General features: G+C 37.0%; 1 protein-coding gene across 3 annotated transcripts in view; it reads left to right on the forward strand.

The window, feature by feature from the left end:
* hmgcll1 (3-hydroxymethyl-3-methylglutaryl-CoA lyase-like 1) overlaps positions 1 to 21,454 on the forward strand; it is a 62,172-nt gene that overhangs the window by 24,731 nt on the left and 15,987 nt on the right. Inside the window, exons 6-9 of one of the 3 annotated variants that reach the window (XR_009328684.1) lie at positions 7,900 to 7,963; positions 8,513 to 8,701; positions 10,912 to 11,042; positions 12,143 to 13,441. Coding sequence is in view for 1 of the 3 variants with exons in the window: in XM_059023967.1 (XP_058879950.1) it covers positions 7,900 to 7,963; positions 8,513 to 8,701 (253 nt within the window). In the remaining 2 variants the exon portion in view is untranslated. Of the gene's footprint in view, positions 1 to 7,899; positions 7,964 to 8,512; positions 8,702 to 10,911; positions 11,043 to 12,142; positions 13,442 to 21,454 lie in introns of those variants that run through there. The other 2 variants (XR_009328685.1, XM_059023967.1) reach the window with 2 other exon arrangements.

Raw genomic sequence — 21,454 nt, forward strand, 5'->3', positions numbered from 1 at the left:
CGGCAGGGGTGCTGACAGCATGGCCAGCCATGGGCCCACTGAAGCCTCCCTTCCCAGCCCGAGACTTTGTCCTGGACTGCTGGGTTTTTAAGGGGGGAGGTGGCCGTTGAGGCCATGTGTGCTGCGCACAAGGGGGGGTATATGTGGCAATGTGCCCCGTCCCTGTGTGCATTTGTGTGTATGCGTGCGTGTGTAAATGTTGGTGTATAGATTGGTACACGGGATATAAACGGGTCTGTGTTTCACGTGTATTTAAAAAGTGTAGATTTGTATTTAGGCACGAGGAGAGCACAAATCACTTCACGTGCTGGTTAAATGTAATATGTGAGCACGGGGTTGCACAGAATTAATTCACGTGCTGGGATTCAAGTGAATAATTAATTAGTAATTGAATCCCAGCACAATAGTATATGTAGACGCACATTTCTTGCACTCAGGGTTGGGTGTTCGGAAGAGGAGAACGGGTGAGAGAGAGAGGAGAGTTAAAATCATTAGAATAATTATAAGTGTTTTGTACTCACCGTGTTTGTTTGTCTCCGTGCACCGTTTGTTAAGTGTTTAGTCGTTTTGTCTGTCTGTTTATTTTGGCGTCAAGTGCCGTGTCCTGTTTTGTATTCCATTGTTCAAACCTTTTATTTGTTATTAAACGCTGAGTGCAGCCATTGCACTCAGCTCATCATCAACCACCATCTCTGTGTATTCCTTTTCTGGTCTGACGCCACCCACTCTGGCCGTCTTTGTGACAGTGCTCTAAAAGACTCAAGCAATTAGGGGCCCGATTCACAATTGTGAAATGCGGTTTTACAGAATATAAGCCCCGATATTCAAAGCAAGGCGCAATCTCCTCGCAAAATTTTCCTTATACCTGAGTGTGGAATTACCAGGTGAGTGGCATGACAAGGAAAGGGAGTCTTTGGAGAATGCAGCTACAGGGATATTTTATGGATTGAGCCCTTGGGCACTGCAGCCCTTTGCCAGTGTTGCTGAGGATAGGGCACTTAGCTAAATGCATGTAATGGAAACAATCTGCACATTGCAAGCCTGTCACGCTTATCGTAAAACAACCATTTTCATTCAAATTTGGCCTTCAGAGCAATTCAAATATTTTTGTGCTGAAGCACATGAAATTTGCGCACATGCATACATTTGTATCTAATGTTTATCATTATCACTGGCCATCACAGATTCTACGGAATTCAAACAGATGTATCTGTGGTGTGCTGTTTGCTGGGAAGTGAGTCTATGACTACTTCTGTCTCCATAATTTTGACAAGTGTCACACAAATATGAGTACATATTACCTATTCTAATTAATTTACATTTTTTTACTTTCTTGTTTTCTGTTATAGTACCATCCGTTTTATTTTTATTTCTCAGTATTAACCGTGATCCCGCTTATCAAACCACTATTGCTCCGTGTCTGGACTGATCTGATTTTTTTGATCTTTTTTTATAGCCTAATATATATATATATATATATATATATATATATATATATATATATATATATATATATATATATATATATAGTAATGGATATAGCAGGAAAGGGGGCCTGCAATATAAAAATGTTTTGTTTTATAGCAGGGACAGAGTTAACGTCTCCCTGCCAAGATAATTGCTTTTGTTTAATGTAATTGTTTTATTGTTTTGTTAATTGTTTTATTAGTGATTATCTCCTGCACCTGGTGATTATTGTAAATTAGAGCCAGGTGCAGGGTATAAAAGGAAAGCAGCCAGACTGTTCTGGGGTGCTGTGTGGAGAGCCTGCTTGACAGTGTGCACAAGCTTAGGAAAAAGAAAAGGTAGTGTAAACCTTTTGGGAGCTGTGTTAAACCTGGGTGGTTTATTTTGTTTAAGTGTTTTGTTTAATTGTCAGGTAAACAGCTTAGCCGTCCTGCAAGATAGTTTAGGTTCCAGTTTTGTGTTTTAGTTTAGTGCTCAAGAAAAGAGCTAGGTGTTTGTTTTGTTTATTTTGGTTTTTGTTATTATTAAAAAATAGCGCAAGAGCGCTTAAGAAACCTCAATTTCTGTGTCCTGGGTCTTTAAAGGGGCAAAGAACCCGAGTAGAGGCAGCTTTGTTACAGATTAAACCTTGCAGTGATTATACCCACCCACTGCGTCACGATAAAACAGCACAGTTCTTATACAAACTTTTACATATAAACACACAATGATCGGTCCCGCTCGGGCCGCGTGTTGCTCAAACTACTCACTCTAACACTGGTAATCCTTTTACAGGCTTCAATAGCAGTGAGCTTCTCCCAGGGCTGTCTCCCCACAGCAACCCAGAACAGACTGGCTGCTTTACTTTTATACCCTGCACCTGGCTCTAATTTACAACAATCACCAGGTGCAGGGGATAATCACTAATAAAACAATTAAATTAAACAAAAGCAATTATCTTGGCAGGGAGACTTTAACTCTGTCCCTGTCATAAAACAAAACATTTTTATATTGCAGACCCCCCTTTCCTGCTACATCCATTACAATATATATATATATATATATATATATATATATATATATATATATATATATAATTATCTCAATACTAAAACTTGAGGCTGCCTTCATTTAAAATAGTTGGTCTTTCTCTTTGAAATATCTATTTGTGTGAACCTGTGCTACTGTCATATACCACAAAGACATGTTTAATGTGAACTGAATCAGCCCAAGTGTCTTTATATAAGTAGGCACCAGTACAATCTAGAGCAGGGGTCTCCAGTCCTGGTCCTGGAGGGCCGCTGTCCATCCTGGTTTTTGTTCCAACAGTACTCTAAATTACTTAATTGGACCAATTAAGTGCTTATCAGAAACTTAATTGGCCCAATTAATTAATTTAGGGTACATTTGGAACAAAAACCAGGAGGGACACTGGCCCTCCAGGACCAGGATTGACACCGGCCCTCCAGGACCAGGATTGGAGACTCCTGATCTAGAGCAACAGTAGTGCATAGCCAGCAAAACAAAAAGGAAACATGATCCAGTGGTTCATAACTTTTAACAAAAAATAAATATAGTCTTTTAGTATTTACAATAGGAACTCTGAATGATTGCAAACATCATGCAAAGTAAGGGGAGAGTAAGAATAAAACCATTTGAAGCCATCTACTTATTTTTAAATGATATACTGATTACCAGATAGCCGCTTGTGAATGCAGCTTTCATATGAAAATATGGAAAATGGAGAAAAAAACAACAACATCATATTGACGACACAATCTTACAGTATGTGCATTCGAAAAATGAGTTTGTGGTTGATGGGAGATTATCAGAAATCTAAAGAGATGTTTCTAGTGAGGTTCCATCTGCCACAGATGGAACAAAATGGTTTTAAGAGTGCATGCTCATTTTGGTAATTTAATTTTATTAAGAAAAAATCAGATGCAGAAAAGGGTTCACTGCCTAAATAAAGCTTGATCACAGGACATGTTTAAAATGTCATTGTGAATGAAAATCATATTTTCAGCACAAGTTGATTACACATTATTATACTAGTCTAGATGGTTTAAATAGGGTATTAGTAGAATTCAAAACTTCTCTATTTACAAGATTTCACTGTTTTGTCCTCCTCTCATTTGTAACCTTTGTTATGTTCTTATGTTCTTGTATGACACAGTAATGCATGAACCCTGCAGAAATAAACCAAGTACAACATTAGATTTAAGACATATCACTCTATGAAAATGCATTTGGAAAGCAATTTGTTTATGAAACCAAACAGAAAATGTGTACAGCCCAAACAGGAACATATATACATAAACAAATCTGGATTTTGGCCAGGTTTGTAATCTCCCATTTCGTTTGATAGCAAATGTTACGACTAATGTAAACTCTACTATTAAGCTGAACTACTTCAATGCTGCATGACTTACTGTATATGTCATAGTGTTTAAAATAATTAAAACAAGCAGGCAGCCCACAAGCCCACAGCCTTTGTTCTAACTGTACAAATGTTTAAGGCATACTGACTTCATATAGTAGATATTTTGAATTCTGGGTTAAAACCACTTTTTCATTGCACAAATACCACATTCTCTGCCCCTTGATCATCGTGGTTGCTATATGTAAGATATATCATTTTAGTTCAATTATCTTAACTTATTCTCATTACAGACATGTACTGTAATTTTTGTCAAATTTAAGTACAATTTCATATGTAGAAAAAAAAAAATCTGGAATTCCAGCATTATAGTAGATGGGGACACCAGCATACTCCAGGGTCAAGTATGAATAACCCAGTTGACTGAAATGAAATATTTGAATGTCATCTGACATATAATAAATCTTCATTTTCCATCTTGTCATTTGAAGCCGGAAAAACGGATGTTATTTGTGCTAATGTTGTTTTAAAGTAATCAGTACACTAATGAGGGCACATGCTGAAACATTTGATAACTTCATTTAGTTTCTTACTTGATTTAGTTTTACCTTATGTTTCTGATTCAGCGTTTTGGTTATAATAACTTAATACATTAAGCACAAATAGAGTATTTTAAAGTTGAAGCTTTACTTCAACTTACTTTTTCTGTCTCTGTAGCATTATTTATGTGGGCATTTTCTTTTACCATCAAATAATTCCTTGTAAAAAAAAAAAAATGACTTTGCCAATAGCAGTCAGGTTATAATAACAAACATTAGCCAAACTGAACAGGCTGTGTCTATACTTCTAGACATATTACTTTTTCGTGAGTGAAACTTCTTGATAAATGTCATTCATGGGGTTTTCACGCAAGTTTTTTTTTTTTTTTAAACTCAAGACATTTGTGTCCTGCAAATGATTGGGAAAGGTGGAGGTTGATATGAAAATTAGCTATGTGTAAAGTACTCATACTGTTTTTGAAGATTACTAGTGAAATTTTGTGAAAATGTGGTTTCCATGTGCAGTGGTACACGAGTGAATCTAAGCTGCTGTAATAAAGCAAAATACCTCGTGCCTGGTTGGTTAATAATATGTTGTACTGCTCTTGCCCAAATTGTTTTTCAAATGTCATTAGTGGGGTGTCATGTCGTTAGTAGTGAAAACTGTTTCAACTAATTTATCTTACGACTCATTAATTAAAAATGCAGAGGTATAAAATGAAACTGACCAACAGGTATTGCAGAATCACCATGGCTGAAAACAGGCGGACACGAGATATATATATATATATTTGTGACATGGGGAGTGCTATGCAAATTAGTTGCATAGTGCATAGGATCATGGGTAACGTGGAACTGGCATAAAGTGGTAATTAAACATTGGGGGGGGGGCTGTTATAAATGTGGGGAGAGACTGGGGTGGAGTATGCTTGTGTAAACACAGGGGACACGGGGTGGCGGTGGTTTGGGGGTGAGGGCCGGTGGTCACTGTGAGAAGGGGGCGCTTCCCTGTAGTGACCCCCTCTGCTTTTACTGTGTTCACGCAGATACCCTTTGGGCTCTGTGTCAATAAACTGCTTGAGCTTTCAGTGAGTGTGTCAGTGTACTTCATTTCTCTATTGCCAAATCATATAAATGTGATTCCAGGGAGTTGTGGCCTGTGCATTAACCCTGTTTTGTTACTATATATATATCCCTTTCATTCAGGCAATACAGCATATAGGGGATCAGGTGATGCTGAGTTAGTTCATTCCCAAAATTGCCACTGCCTGCTGTATCCTACACAAACTCTTGTCAACAACAACATGAGGTGTTCAGGAATCATGGCTGCCTGTGAGACAGACGGGAAAGGTTACCAGTGTTGCCAAGTCTCACGAGAAAAAAAAAAGCGGCACTGCCTTTCAGAATAAGCCCAAAACAAGCACAACCCATGTTAGAGTGTGGGTGTTTATGCAAATTTCAACCCGCGACTCTCAAAAAACAAGCCCAATCCCGCTTATTATAAACGGACTTGGCAACTGTGGAGGTTACCTCAGACGCCAGTTTCAATTGGACATCAGCGATTTGAGGGGGCTCGTGCTGTCAGAGATTTTTTAAGTCGTGTTGGATTTGCTGTTGTGTTAAATATTAAAGATGCAAAGAAATAAAACACAATCAATATGTTCATTTGTAATTGTATTTGGTCAGTTCTGAGAGAGCAGCAACAACTTGCTGGATGTTGATGTGCTGTTTTGGGCGATCGAGCTGGCTCATGACAACTAGTTCAACAACTATATTTATTAATGTGGACGGCAGACACGTGTTGTCTTTGGACATAGCTGAGATCAAAAAAAGAACAGGAATGAATTCAGTTTGACATTTAAGCAGCTCACTTGCTCTTTGTGTTTAACTTTATCATAGTTTTTACAGCAAGGGTATTCTCAAACAGCTGCTTTAATACTATAACAAGGGCATAACACAGTTCATGGTAAGTGGTTTTATACAGAACTGTAAACCCACAAGAGATATACAACATGACAGTCCAGAGACAGCAAAAAACAATAATAAAAAAGCTGCCCGCATTATCTTTAAGGTGAACTACACAACCGCTAACCATAAAACCGCCAGCCACTACTTTCTGTCATCTTGGAATCCACAGTAACAAGTGACCGGCTCCCTTGCAATGTTTATAGTGATGTCACTTAAGGGTAAACAAGCTAATTTACATTTACACGTGAAATGCGGGTTTCCATGCGAAACTGGCTGTGGATTTTCCTGTGTGTTTTGCCATTTACATGAGTAAATGAGACTTACCCTATCCCTCTGTGGCGGAGTGTCCCGCCCCTATGTATTATTATTTGTATTTTTGTTTGCGGCGCGGGTAAAAGCGCCGCGTCTTTTATTATTATATTTAAAAACCCTGTGAGGATGCATGGCTGATCAGCTACTGATTATTTAACTAGCTGACAGTCATGCATCCTTACCAAACGCGTGCAGACTCTGGCCGAGGGATAATAAGATAATTAACAACTAGTTAATCCCTCGGCCAGAGTATATAAACCTGCAGCTCTCTGCACTCGAGGTGGAGTGTTGGAGTAGAGAGTACGGGAGAGCGGAGAGAGAGCGCGTAGAAGACATAGAAACAATTGCTAAAACGTGCTGGTTTAGCCAGCACGCCACTTACTTGTTTGTCTGTTTATTTGTTTGGCCCTCGTGCCATTTTGTTTCTGTTTTGTTTAAATATTTTGTTTTATTGATTAATAAATACGCTGAGTGCCATTGCACTCAGCTTCATCCGCCCATCCATTGTTTGTGATTCAGTTACTTCCTGGTCCGTGACGTCATCACACTCACCACTGCCAGCCAGACTGTCACACCCTCTCTTTGGCTTTGTTTTTCAGCCACAAACCTGATTTACCCGAGTACTTCTCACAAACGTACACGCGCATCGCCATTTCACGTGTAAATTTACCCGCATGGAAACCCCATGATTGTAAACCCAGCAAGTACTACAGTCTCAATAGACTAATTTATCACATTGTAATGAAATAGTTGGCTGTTGCAGTAGTATAGGTTTTGTGTCACTGGTACCAGTTTTAGCTGAGGTATTATTTAATGTACCCAAACAATGCTGCACTATGAATAACGAATTGAGCTAAATGGGGAAGTCTGAATAGATAGGTAACCTACTGCAGAAATCCCAGTCTCCACAGTTTGATCTCATTAATTCTGTCACTCTATTAATAAGTCAATTGCTATTTGACTAGCTTCTCTGGCTGCTTATACTGTGTATTTTGTTGTTAACATATTCCTCTTTCGAGTTGGGGATTACTGTAAATTTATATTAGTGAAATTTCAAGAAACTAAAACAAATAAAATAAATACCATAGCTTGGTGTACACTTTGCACAATTAGCAATTAAGTGTATATGTTTCCAGCACGAATATCTCTAAAGTACCGTATTACATAACTGTAAATTAAATTAATCTTTAAATCACCAGATAGTGTACAGTATTAATATGGTATTCAGTTTTGTTTTATCATTCAATCTTTTAGATATGTGTCCTGTGTGCTAGGTTGCCCCTATGAAAAAAACATTGAACCAGCTAAAGTTGCTGAGGTAAGCCGTTCAACTTAAAACAATTACTGTACACTGTACATATTATTCTGAAGACATGCATTTCTTAAAATGTACCATTAGTCTATAACCAACCTAATATTGTACCAACCATTACAACATTTTTTATAATAATATTTGGGATACAATAATTAAACCAATCTTCTTACCTAGGATAAACTGTATTTATTAACTTCATAACGTTGATGGATTAATATCTTGGGATACCAGTGGTGTGTAAAAAAATGAAAATGTCATCACTGGGGTAAACTTTTACTAGATGGTTAGAGCTGAGACAATGAGATCCAAATACATAATCTCCAAGTTCAAATCTTAATGACAATGACAAGTTACTAACCCACTGTCAGAGTTATGCAGTTGGTGCATACTGAACATTATTATTATTATTATTATTATTATTATTATTATTATTATTATTATTATTATTATTATTATTTATTTCTTAGCAGACACCCTTATCCAGGGTGACTTACAGTCGTAAACAAATACATTTCAACATTAGTAAGGATAAATGTTATTTCCTTATTTTAGGTGGCTAAAAGGTTATACAGCATGGGATGCTATGAGATTTCCTTGGGAGACACTATCGGAGTGGGGACTCCAGGCACCATGGCAACGATGCTGGAATGTGTTTTGAAAGAAGTCCCTCGTGAGGCCCTTGCAGTTCACTGCCACGATACATATGGGCAGGCTCTTGCCAACATTCTGACAGCCTTACAGGTAATTCAGGGGTTCTGTCTGTCTTTACAATTTCAGTGTTCCTAAATATTTATACTTTTGCACCGCTGCTGTTTAAAGTCATACATTTGTACAAAAATGTTTTACTTATAATAACAATGCTGCCTTCAATTTGGTACCTTGTGTGTGTGGGTATAAAATTATAGGGTGTACAGTAATGATTTGTTGGGCAGCCAGAGTGACACTTGTTGAATGTGACACAAATTTAAAATGTTCTGGAGGGATACTGTACTCTTCAATGACTACCGTGTCTAATTACTTCAGAGAAGCTGGAGGAGGAAATCTGCTTCAAAGCCTGTTCTCCATAATGTCTAATACTGTCATCGGTTTTCAGACTGTTTGTTGTGAAACATCAGTAATGCTAATCAAAGTTTGATTGCCAGTCTTCTCCATTGTGACAGACAATTACATGTATATTTATATTATTATACATGCCAGGGGTTCCATCTGTATAAGAAATGAAACAGACCATTATTCAGGCCAGTATATAGGGTATTTTTTTTTTTTGTTCTTTTAAATTAGAAGCAATTGCAATGGATAAAAAGGATATTATATATACTGTATAATTATTTTTGCTACCCTGCTGTGTACATTGTACATTATAATGTTTTCCATTTGTAATTACTTTTTTCCTACAATTTAACAGTTGATTTATTTGGGTCTCTATAAACAATTGTTCAAAGAAAAAAATTGAAATTCAATGACAGAAATCTTTCTTATAATTTTAAACAGGAGATGCAGTGGCGGCGCTAGGCAGAAGCAGACTAAGCAAAAGCTTAGGGGCCCAAGCAGTTCAAGGGCAGTGGTGCTGTCCTAAATCTTAAAGTACCGGAACACCAATTCAAATATAGATTTTTCTCAAACAAATTATATGAATTCACGTTTTATTTGTACATTGAACTTGGTAACATGTAATAGTTAAAGTGTACGTCTCTCATGCGACTTTTAGACTACTCCCAGTGCTTTTGGCTAGTTTAAAAAACACAATGTAGCTACTTTTTGGCCAATTTACTTCAAAAATTTGGTGGGGCATTGCAAAGAAAAATCTGGCAGCGCTGCAATTAACCTGTCCCAGTTAAGTCAGAGACACAGGAAAAACATGGACACAGATTCCAGCCTACCGGAACTTCGTCTCCGCCCCCCCCCCCCAAATTATATGTTAACATACACTTTTTCCCTTCAAATTTACAATGTTACCCCCAGGGCACAAAGTGCCATACTAAGTCATTTGCAAGGGCTGTCATTCATTCCAATCCCAGGGCCGACATACAAAGCAGCTTTAATTAAACCTGTGTTTATGGCCACAGTCATAGGATGCACTTTTGCTGTCTTCTTCGTCAGCATTTTTACTAAACCAATTGTTAGCCTTCTTAAAGGGTACATAAGGACCTTTTTGTTTTATTGTGTTACATGTTCCCATGTGTTGCTGCCTCAAGATGGCTTCACATGTACCTCTCAGAACTATATTTCCCATCATCCTCCTGCTCACATGATGGGAAATGTAGTTCTGAGAAGTCCATGCGGGTACATGTGAGGCATCTTGAAGCAGGTAATGCAATTTAAAAGTTTAAAAAAGAGGTCACAATAAAATTAAAAAAGCCCTTATGTACCCTTTAAAGTAGTGCTGTAGTTTGTAATAGAAGTTCCTAATGTTCTCTTCATTGCATCACAAGGATGACTGACTGAATCAGACAATTGTGTGGGAGATGTGTGTTACTCTTGACTGCAAACATTTAAAATATGTGCTGGTTATCAGAGACTGATTTGGGGTGTACCATCACAACTGGTATGTAGGGGATTCTGACTTTGTTGCTAGTGCCTTTTCAATGGAAACACTAATTTGATTTCCCCACAGAAAATAGATCACTTTAACCATAACTTCTGTACTATTGTACTGATTTAAAAATAGGCTATGTATATTTTTCGATGAAAGTGATCCTGAAACACAAATTTATTAACAGAATGAGATGGGCATATAAGCTGGCAGTGGCAGAAACCTCATTTTTAGCCCTCGCTAAGGACAAGTTTATTTATGAAAAACAGGGGGTGTTTATGAGTTCACATGAGGAAATAATGTTGACTGGTACACAAATTTAAAATTATTTACAATCAAATATAATGCCTTCTCATAAAACAATTGGGGATTACATTTATGAACAGCAGCATTTGCCTTGACAGTAATGTCTTCACAGGGCAGTACTGTACATGCACAGTGTGCATGATTTGTATAGCAGAGCTGTGAAGCCAAGACAATGGTGTCGAAAAGACCTTAGCCCTCAGGCAGAAAAGAAAATGGAGATGGAATCCATACAAAAAGAAAAAGGTATTGTTTTTATTTTTGTTTTGTATTATTGGTATGGGTTTTGAACTGTTAAATTAAAAACACATGATAATGTTATTTCTATATAAATATTTTGACATCAGATGAGTAGTTATGTTATAATTTTCATACCCATTTTTTAAAATGGTATTGACAAGATGCCAGCATAGTTATTAATCCAAGCTGATAGTATTGGTACATGAGATCAAGCAATTTCTGTCAATTTCCTACTACAAGATCAACTCCACATTTTACATTTAAAAAAACAACAGCAATGACGTAGCCTACTCAGAGGTTCTTAACCTGGGGTGCCAGGAGTACTAGGTGGCACAACGAGCGTTCTAATAATACAATAATTATTGAAATTTAACAAAATCTAAATACAAGTTTTACACATCAATCTTAATGTGAATCTTACCATTGGGATCTTTCTTGTTTTTTTTTTTCTGTTGAACAATGAGTAACAATATTTACTCTCCAGATGTTTGGCTATTAATACATTAAAATCATAACAATTATGTTTCATTGCATTGAAACATAATTGTACAAAACTGTTTAAGTGAAACAAAATATTAATTTTCCATACCTATGTTGTCTCTTGCTCGATTTTCACCTTTAAACTTTTACAATTACGTTTAGAAAATCAGTAGCAGATTTTGCTCTGGAGCAAAAAGCTTTGAAAATCAGCCTGTTACTGTATTAGCTAAACTAATTTCACAATTAACAGGTTTACCAACATTTTAATTAAGAATCGGATTAATAGCTATCACTTACAACATAAAGGAGTCGGTAATAAAAAATAAAAACCGAAAAGGGGGGGTGTCTGAAAAGACATTGCCGTTAAGGTCTACAATCAGCTAGCACCACCACTGAGGAGCTGATTAAACATTGCGTGATACCAAAATATTTAGGTGAGGTGGAAGCAATACATTTAGCAGTGCGGTCTTTATATATATATATATATATATATATATATATATATATATATATATATATATATATATATATTCAGGGCAGGAGTGCAGGGATCATTAAAGAAAGCGAGCTTCCAGCTTGAATGGTGTTTTATTTTTTTTTGTAAAGGCTTTGTGCTTCTTTCACAGCTTGTCCTCCCCAAGAGTCTAGCAGTACTCTTCTGGAGCTTCATCAGGTTAGCAGATGTGAAGAGTCTGGACAAAGGCTCACCTATTAAATGTCTGTGCACATGACAGCTCACTGTCTTTCTCACTGCCTTCAAATTCAGCGGAGAATATGCCCTGAAGGGCTCCTGCTTCATCTGTGTAAGAGCTGTTGAACTCTGTGACAAGGCTGCTCCAAACTACCAGAAAAATGATCCTTTCGCTGCCTGTGCATTACAGAAACACATGGCAAATGGGATAATGAGAAAAGACCTTGGAGCATTGAAAGCATCTGTCTAAATTGAACAACAACACAAAAGCTCAAGGTATTTCACAGGCACGGCAGTGTTCAAAAGTATTCTCACTATGTGGTACATGATCAGTATAATGTGACGTGCCGTGGGAGTGCACTATTCAGAGAGGAGTTTGTGGGGCTATTGTCTTCTGTAGTTAAAAAGGATTAGTCAACACACACTCCCTACATTTGTGTTGATGTGGGCAATAATGACAGGTGTTGGCCCATTTTAATTAGTTGATTAATTTTAACTACAGCTTGTGGAAACAGCAAAATCAAGTAGCTTGTGTTTATAGGCACATTACACACACCAGTTATGTGTGTGTAAGAAAACATTTAGTTTACCCATATGCCTCAAGCCTCACCTGCAGGGGCTACAATAGTAACACTGTGAATTTAGAGTTAACAGAGGGCTTAATTTAAAGTGATTGTAGCTAACAAAATTATTCTATAAATCTTCTGCCCTTCCATTAGCTACAAGCTCTCAAATATGTAGTTTTGAGAGAAACATAGGAATCATGTATTTTCATTATATGATATCTGGTACCACATTATGTTACTGAAAGTTTCCAAGACTCTCATAAAACATGTTATACTTGTGCTTCCTAGGTAATTTCACCTCAGCAGTGTATTTTGCGTCAAAGTATGTTACTGGCTAAAATCATTTCAGTGAATTTATTTTGGTACAGTCTTCCAATACTGCATTGAAACCAGTAACCACACTTTACTTTTGGTAACCAGATTCAGAACATATAGTATTCATGCACTGAAAACAATATAGATCTGGTGCTGTACAGTACATACATGAACATACATGTTCATATTTTGAGAAAAGGACCTGTAATGTTCCTATTCACCAAAAATAGTTTAAGTCTTAGCTATATAAAGATGTTTTTTTAATGTCTTTTCTGATGCAGTGTGGATAATGTTGATGTTTTTGTAAATATATTGTATATATAAAGGTAATAGCTACTACCTTTTTGTTTGTTTGCTCGGTTTAGTAAAAAAACATGTTTTAACTAATAAAATGAAGAACATCTTTTTTTTAAAAGACTACAGTAAATCTTGTCCTGATTTTGAGTGTTGGTCTTTTGGACTTCAATCTATAAATCAAGGTTGGTGGATTGATTTGAGAAGTGAGCGTAAGCCCAAACAGACTTTCTTTTGTTATAATATACAATTGCCTTATATAGTCGGCACCTCATTGGGGTTAAGCATTGCAGTGGCATGTAATGTATAACACCGAATTTTCAGTTGGATAAGTTCGAAATGGTGTACACTGACACCTGTTATACTTGTTAACTACCTTTAGAATATAATGTTCTAAATGTATAATGATAATTCCAAATCCATAATGTTATCTAAGTGTTAATGACCTCTATGTCAGTCCTCTACTGGTAGTTAATGACCTGCATGAGTCAACAACCCCTGCATGTCATTAACTGACAGTAAAGGACCAACACAGAGGTCATTAACACCAGTATTATAATTTTGTTTCAGTGTCATATAAATATCATGGATTTATTTTTCAAAGAATGAGGGAAAGCTCTCCGTCTCTACCACCATGACTAAACCAAAGCATACATTTTGTTTCTCTACATTTGCACAGTCTATATATATATATATATATATATATATACAGACGTGCTCAAATTTGTTGGTACCCCTCCACAAAAAACGAAGATTGCACAATTTTCTCTGAAATAACTTGAAACTGACAAAAGTAATTGGCATCCACCATTGTTTATTCCATATTTAATAGAAATCAGACTTTGCTTTTGATTTTTTATTCAACATAATATTGTAAATAATAAAACAAATGAAAATGGCATGGACAAAAATGATGGGACCGCTAACCTAATATTTTGTTGCACAACCTTTAGAGGCAATCACTGCAATCAAACGTTTTCTGTAGCTCTCAATGAGACTCCTGCACCTGTTAACAGGTAGTTTGGCCCACTCTTCCTGAGCAAACTGCTCCAGCTGTCTCAGGTTTGATGGGTGTCTTCTCCAGACTGCAAGTTTCAGCTCTTTCCATAGATGTTCGATAGGATTCAGATCAGGACTCATAGAAGGCCACTTCAGAATAGTCCAATGTTTTGTTCTTATCCATTCTTGGGTGCTTTTAGCTGTGTGTTTTAGGTCATTATCCTGTTGGAGGACCCATGACCTGCGACTGAGACAGAGCTTTCTGACACTGGGCAGTACGTTTCGCTCCAGAATGCCTTGATAGTCTTGAGATTTCATTGTGCCCTGCACAGATTCAAGGCACCCTGTGCCAGGCGCAGCAAAGCAGCCCCAAAACATAACCGAGCCTCCTCCATGTTTCACTGTAGGTATGGTGTTCTTTTCTCTGAAAGCTTCATTTTTTCGTCTGTGAACATAGAGCTGATGTGAATTGCCAAAAAGCTCCAGTTTTGACTCATCTGTCCAAAGGACATTCTCCCAGAAGGATTGTGGCTTGTCAATATGCATTTTAGCAAATTCCAGTCTGGCTTTTTTATGTTTTTCTGTCAAAAGTGGAGTCCTCCTGGGTCTTCTTCCATGGAGCCCACTTTCGCTCAAAAAGCGACGGATGGTGCGATCAGAAACTGACGTACCTTCACCTTGGAGTTCAGCTTGTATCTCTTTGGCAGTTATCCTTGGTTCTTTTTCTACCATTCGCACTATCCTTCTGTTCAATTTGGGGTCGATTTTCCTCTTGCGACCGCACACAGGGAGGTTGGCTACAGTTCCATGGACCTTAAACTTCTTAATGATATTTGCAACTGTTGTCACAGGAACATCAAGCTGCTTGGAGATTGTCTTGTAGCCTTTACCTTTACCATGCTTGTCTATTATTTTCTTTCTGATCTCCTCAGACAACTATCTCCTTTGCTTTCTCTGGTCCATGTTCAGTGTGGTGCACACAATGATACCAAACAGCACAGTGACTACTTTTCTCCATTTAAATAGGCTGAATGACTGATTACAAGATTGGAGACATGTGTGACACTAATTAAAGAAACTAATTAGTTTGAAATATCACTATAATCCAATTATTTATTATCTTTTCTAAGGGGTACCAACAAATGTGTCCAGGCCATTTTAGAACATCTTTGTAGAATAAGCAATAATTAATCTCTTTTCACAGCTTCTTTGCTTTATTCTATGACATACCAAAGGCATGCAAGTATACATGATAAAATAGCTTTTAATTTTCAGGAGGAATGAAGCATTATTTCAATGAGCTGTAAGGGTACCAACAAATTTGAGCATGTCTGTATATATATATATATATATATACAGCTCTAGAATAAATTAAAATTATCAGTTTCTCTAGTTTTACTATTTATACGTATGTGTTTGGGTAAAATTAACATTTTTGTTTTATTCTATAAACTACTGACAACATTTCTCCCAAATTCCAAATAAAAATATTGTCATTTAGAGCATTTATTTGCAGAAAATGACAACTGTTCAAAATAACAAAAAAGATGCAGTGTTGTCAGACCTCGAATAATGCAAAGAAAATAAGTTCATATTAATTTTTAAACAACACAATACTAATGTTTTAACTTAGGAAGAGTTCAGAAATCAATATTTGGTGGAATAACACTGATTTTCAAGCACCTTTTCATGCGTCTTGGCATGCTCTCCACCAGTCTTTCACATTGATGTTAGGTGACTTTATGCCACTCCTGGCGCAAAAATTCAAGCAGCTCGGCTTTGTTTGATGGCTTGTGACCATCCGTCTTCCTCTTGATCACATTCCAGAGCTTTTGAATGGGGTTCAGGTCTGGAGATTGGGCTAGCCATGACAGGGTCTTGATCGGATGGTCCTCCATCCACACCTTGATTGACCTGGCTGTGTGGCATGGAGCATTGTCCTGCTGGAAAAACCAATCCTCAGAGTTGGGGAACATTGTCAGAGCAGAAGGAAGCAAGTTTTCTTCCAGGACAACCTTGTACTTGGCTTGATTCATGCGTCCTTCACAAAGACAAATCTGCCCAATTCCAGCCTTGCTGAAGCACCCCCAGATCATCACCGATCCTCCACCACATTTCACAGTGGGTGCGAGACACTGTGGCTTGTAGGCCTCTCCAGGTCTCCGTCCAACCATTAGATGACCAGGTGTTGGGCAAAGCTGAAAATTGGACTCATCTGGGGGTGCTTCAGCAAGGCTGGAATCGGACAGATTTGTCTTTGTGAAGGACAGATTTGTCTTTGTCTGATCGTCTGAGTGGATGTCCAGCATTCCTTCAGTTTTATAATATTCTAGAATGCACAGTACCTACCTCACCTCACCTGCATGTCATATAAAACAAAACAAACAAACAAAAAAAACATTTTATAAAATATCACCTGCAAACTACAGTATTACCGTATGTATTGTGTGTGTGTGTGTGTGTAGGAGCATGGGATTGACGTGCTTTTGCATTTGCTAGAAAGAGGAAAATAATAGTGAAGGAGAAACAGCCAACCATTTATAATCCCTAATTTAAGAAGACCAAAGGAATGTATAGATTGTATCGTAACTTTTCATTATATACCACCATGCCACCAGCTGTGACAGAGATGAATTCTTCTGACCTTGTCAGCGCACACAAGTACTTTCGCTTTTGTCCACCATAAAGGCATTCCATGATCCCTTTTGTTAAGCCTTTTAAAGCTGATTACAAAACTTCTTTCAGTGGACCGCATATTGTCAATGTGTACTCTTCCATTTCATGGCTTTGACTGGTGTGTCTGTATAGAATGTGTCAGACATTTAGATTAGTAGTGTACATAACAGAGAGCCAGGCTGTTTGGTAGAGATAGGCATTTTAATATTGATAAATTAAATGCAAATTAAACATTTGACATGCCCCTACGTTTTGAATATAATGGTCTAGATGTGTACCTTAACTCAAATGGGCAAAATGCATGGTAATGGTTACATAATAAAGGACTATTGAAAAATGTGATCTTTAACAGGGGCATCAGTTGATTTCAGCAATACACTGCTGGTATTTAATATCTACTTTGTCTGCTCAGCTGTTGCCTCTTCCTCTTTCTCCCTAGTACTGGAATTTTGTGTGTGTGTAATATTTAATAAAATAGCAATACATATTTGGATAATATTAGTGTTATTATGTTGTTGTAATAGGTAGCATAATTTAATTTACTGTACTTCTATTTAAATTACTCATGTGTACATTAAATGTACTGTAGTTTTGAACCCCATAAACTGAAGTCCACATATTTTTTACCATTAAGCATTTATTTTGTCAGAGTAAAAATGTAATTGGAATACATTTCTAGAAAAACCTTGAGCTGTAAGACTACCTGTAATAATTACCTGTGCTTAAGGTACACATCTAAGAATGAGGCACATTTTTGTTTGGCAGGGCAACTGCCCTGAAACAGAATTCTGTTTTAAAAAACGGATACAGTTGTAGTCTGATTAGTTATTATAAGCAAATCATATAATTGTAGTGCTGGAAATGTCTATTGAGTACTGTATGTACAGGGGATTGATGTTTCTCTGTACTTGGAAAAGAAAACTGCAGTTCAAAAGGAACAGCTTTACAACCTCTTAAAGGAGATCAGGATATAAGGCCTTAAACAGCTTCTTTGGGATTACTTTCTGCATGCTTTTAATTATGATGTTTTTTGTTTTTTTTAAAAAGCAAAGATTATGCTCTGTCTTTTAAATCTAGGCGTCTTAGGGGAAACATTAGAATCCTTGTAGTGTTTCATATTGTAATGACAGAACGATTTTGAAACTGGAATATGAATGAAAAACACTTTGTTAATTGAGCTGCAGATAACAGCAATGGGAAAACCGCATAGGAACCACAGGAATACAATGGCAACTGCACCGTCTATTAAAAAGCTCTTTTAAGTCAAGCCACATTAATGATATGACAGGGTGCAATTAGTTTCCATATTTAATTATACGTTGGACTAAGTGCCTCGTTAGGAATGCCTTCTGCCCTGGAGCATGTCTCAGTACCTTCTATGTGCCAGGCTGCTGCTATGATTAAAGCTAGCAACACACTGGAAAAAGTACCCCTTTCCAAGTGTTGTCTAGAGGTTAGAATCAATAGAAGTGTCTTCTGTGCCTTCTCTGAGCCAAATGGGAATTCATGTTAAAGGAAAAAGACCACAAAGCTAGAAGATATCCTGGCAGCACATTTTTGGTTCTTGTAATCCCCCTCTAAGAAAAGGTTTTCACCAGTCCCCATTTTCAATAAAACTGGACTGGAGAGCAGAATAGTGCAAAGCAGCTCTTTTGCAGACACCCATGGCACAGAGCAGTGCCATGGTTGTATTTGCTAAACTATAGTGGGTTCTTGACCCAAGTTAACTATTTTTTGGATGGATGCCACGTAAATTATTGTTTTTAGAAGCAGTTCTGCCTTGTTTACAGGCCTATAAACAATTCCTATTTTAGAAGCCCAAGCATAAACTTTTGACAGAAGATTTTAATCAGACAGCAAAAAAAAAATAAGTAAAAATTATTACAATAATAGCTTTAAACGAAATACCATACACTAGTTCCAAATGAAAACTACCGGTAATGGCAAAGAAAAGCGAAGAGTGGAAAGCTTTTCTCCAGATCAACTTGTTACTACTGTATAAATGAAAGACCTGAATGCTATGTACTACTTATCACTGATCCCAGCCCACAGCCCATTTCTGGCTGTTCTAACTTGGACTGAACCTTGCCAATGTCGGTTAGTTTCTGACCAAGACTTCCTGAACATTCTAAATCAGTAGAGAAATACCAGTCAATGTTACCATTCAAAGCACTTTTCAAAATTGTCCATCTGAGACCCCTGGCCTCTTGCAATTAGAATCTGAACTAAGTAAACTGACAGGGTAAATTACCATTTAATGTTTACACAACAAAACTTGTGCCCAGTATAATATCCTACACTGATGTTGGAAAAACGTAGGTCCGGAAATGTAGACTACAAACCAGGCCGGGTACATTCTCTGAGCCAATACAAACAGCAATTAAAGCTTAGTGTGACAGAAATCCCATGAAATACAGCAGCAGATCGGCAGTTTAAACAAGTCAGAAGTTATTGTAATTGTTATTAAAAAGGGCACTTCTGTTTTTTTGGGCTATCTCAGCAAGAACAACCCCTATTCGATTTCACATTGATCTTTGATAAAACAATGTTGGGGTCATGAGAAGGATACTGTGTTAATTTCACTTCACTGTGGGATCTCTTGACATCTGGCTGAGCAACGGAAGCTGGAAAACTTCTTTAGTATTCTCCTGACAGTAGAAGTGGACATGTGGAAAACATTCGGATCTCTTAATCTTGAATGCTTTTGAAAAATAGACATTTGGCTACATAATTTGTAACGATGAAGACAAAGATTCCTGAATCCGTTGTAAATAATTTAATGACTTTGAGGGTCTGCAAGGCAAATGAAAGGGTCATTTCCCCAAATGCGGAAGTTAATAATCACGCACCTGCATGACAAGCTTTCTGTGTGGCAATCACAGGGCTGTTTGAATCCTGCATTGTTTAAGCATCAGTGGTTTTCCTTTTACTATTCCTTTGCCTATAGAGTTTTATGGTTGTTGGTTCTTATGCCAATGACTCAGATATTGTTTGTTATAAATACTATATATTACTGCTGTTCAGTTCTAGATCAGTCTACATGTCTTTATGTTAGTAAATGCCAGCACCATCTAGTGCACTGCACTGTATTGCCACGAAACAAGGTAACTCGTCCAAAGTGGCAGATGACTAGATGGTGCTGGCTCTAACTTACCGTATATAATGACACTTGGTTGGTCAAGCCTCTGTTACATATAACTATGGCAAGCATATGGAACCAAAATGCAACTCCTGAACTTATCAATATAATAATGCAATAATAACAAGTGAGAATGATTACAAACATCATAAATGGTAAAAGTCATTTTACAAATGATGATCTGAAATTACTCAAAACAGTGCATAAATAATGCAAAGCTAGATTGACAGAGCTAGTCTTCTAGCTGATTATTTTGTTTCTAGTTAAGAATAAGTCAAAAAGTAGTATTACATTTGGCAATATTCGGATGAAATTACAATGTACAAGCTAATCAGGTAGTTTACATTTATTTAAATTAACATTTTCCTAAAACCTGTATTTAATTTCTCACCTGTTTAATATTCTAGTTTCGTTATTTGCCTTGTTGACTTACTATTCCAACAAAAAATTACTTCAGAAACAAGGTTGTATGGAGAAGCGATATGGGGAAGCATGTTAGCTGTACTCAAGCTTCAGTGCACAATGGTTCACTTATGTACATCAGTGGAAAGTGAACTTATATGCTCCCCACCTCACTTTCCCACAGTCAACCCAGATTAGTCTTTACTGAAGCATACAGAACACACATAATAGGATATTAAACATCTAAGACATTACATTGTATATAAATAAGAATCCCCTAATGTTTAGAAATTCACTAACTACAAGTTTTTACAACTAGCTGGGTTGACTTTTCATGATTACTTTTGTGCAGGGTTTGTGAGGTTTTTCACAGCATACTGATGTCTAACTTTTACTGTATCATGCTTTGAACCGTCTCCGACATTTAAGGAATTATCGAAATTGTGTTTACTGGGTGATAAAATGACTTCCTGTTATATGTTGCTTTTTATTTAGTTGCATCTGTGTGCAAACCTTTGATCTGCCTTCAAATTCAGATAAAGAAACAGGGACACCTTGTGGTCAAACTGACATGACAGTTCTTTGTCTTAGCATTGTGACATTTAAAAGCACTTTTTAAAAGACATCGGGGTACTGCAGCTATTTCAGTTATAAAAAATAGCAGTCTTCTTTGTGGTTCACATACCTGAAAGACAAAGCAGGCACTGAGGAGTCACAATATGCACAAAGCCTCCTATTTCCACCCAAAATGTAGCTATTTTGACAAATTAAATACAACTCATGACTAAAACTGATTAGGAAGAATTCTGTATTTGAAAACAAAGCAATAAAAACAGCTTGAAGAAAAAATAAGTCT

The sequence above is a fragment of the Acipenser ruthenus genome, chromosome 5, assembly GCF_902713425.1.
Source record: "Acipenser ruthenus chromosome 5, fAciRut3.2 maternal haplotype, whole genome shotgun sequence".
Classification (NCBI taxonomy): Eukaryota; Metazoa; Chordata; class Actinopteri; order Acipenseriformes; family Acipenseridae; genus Acipenser; species Acipenser ruthenus.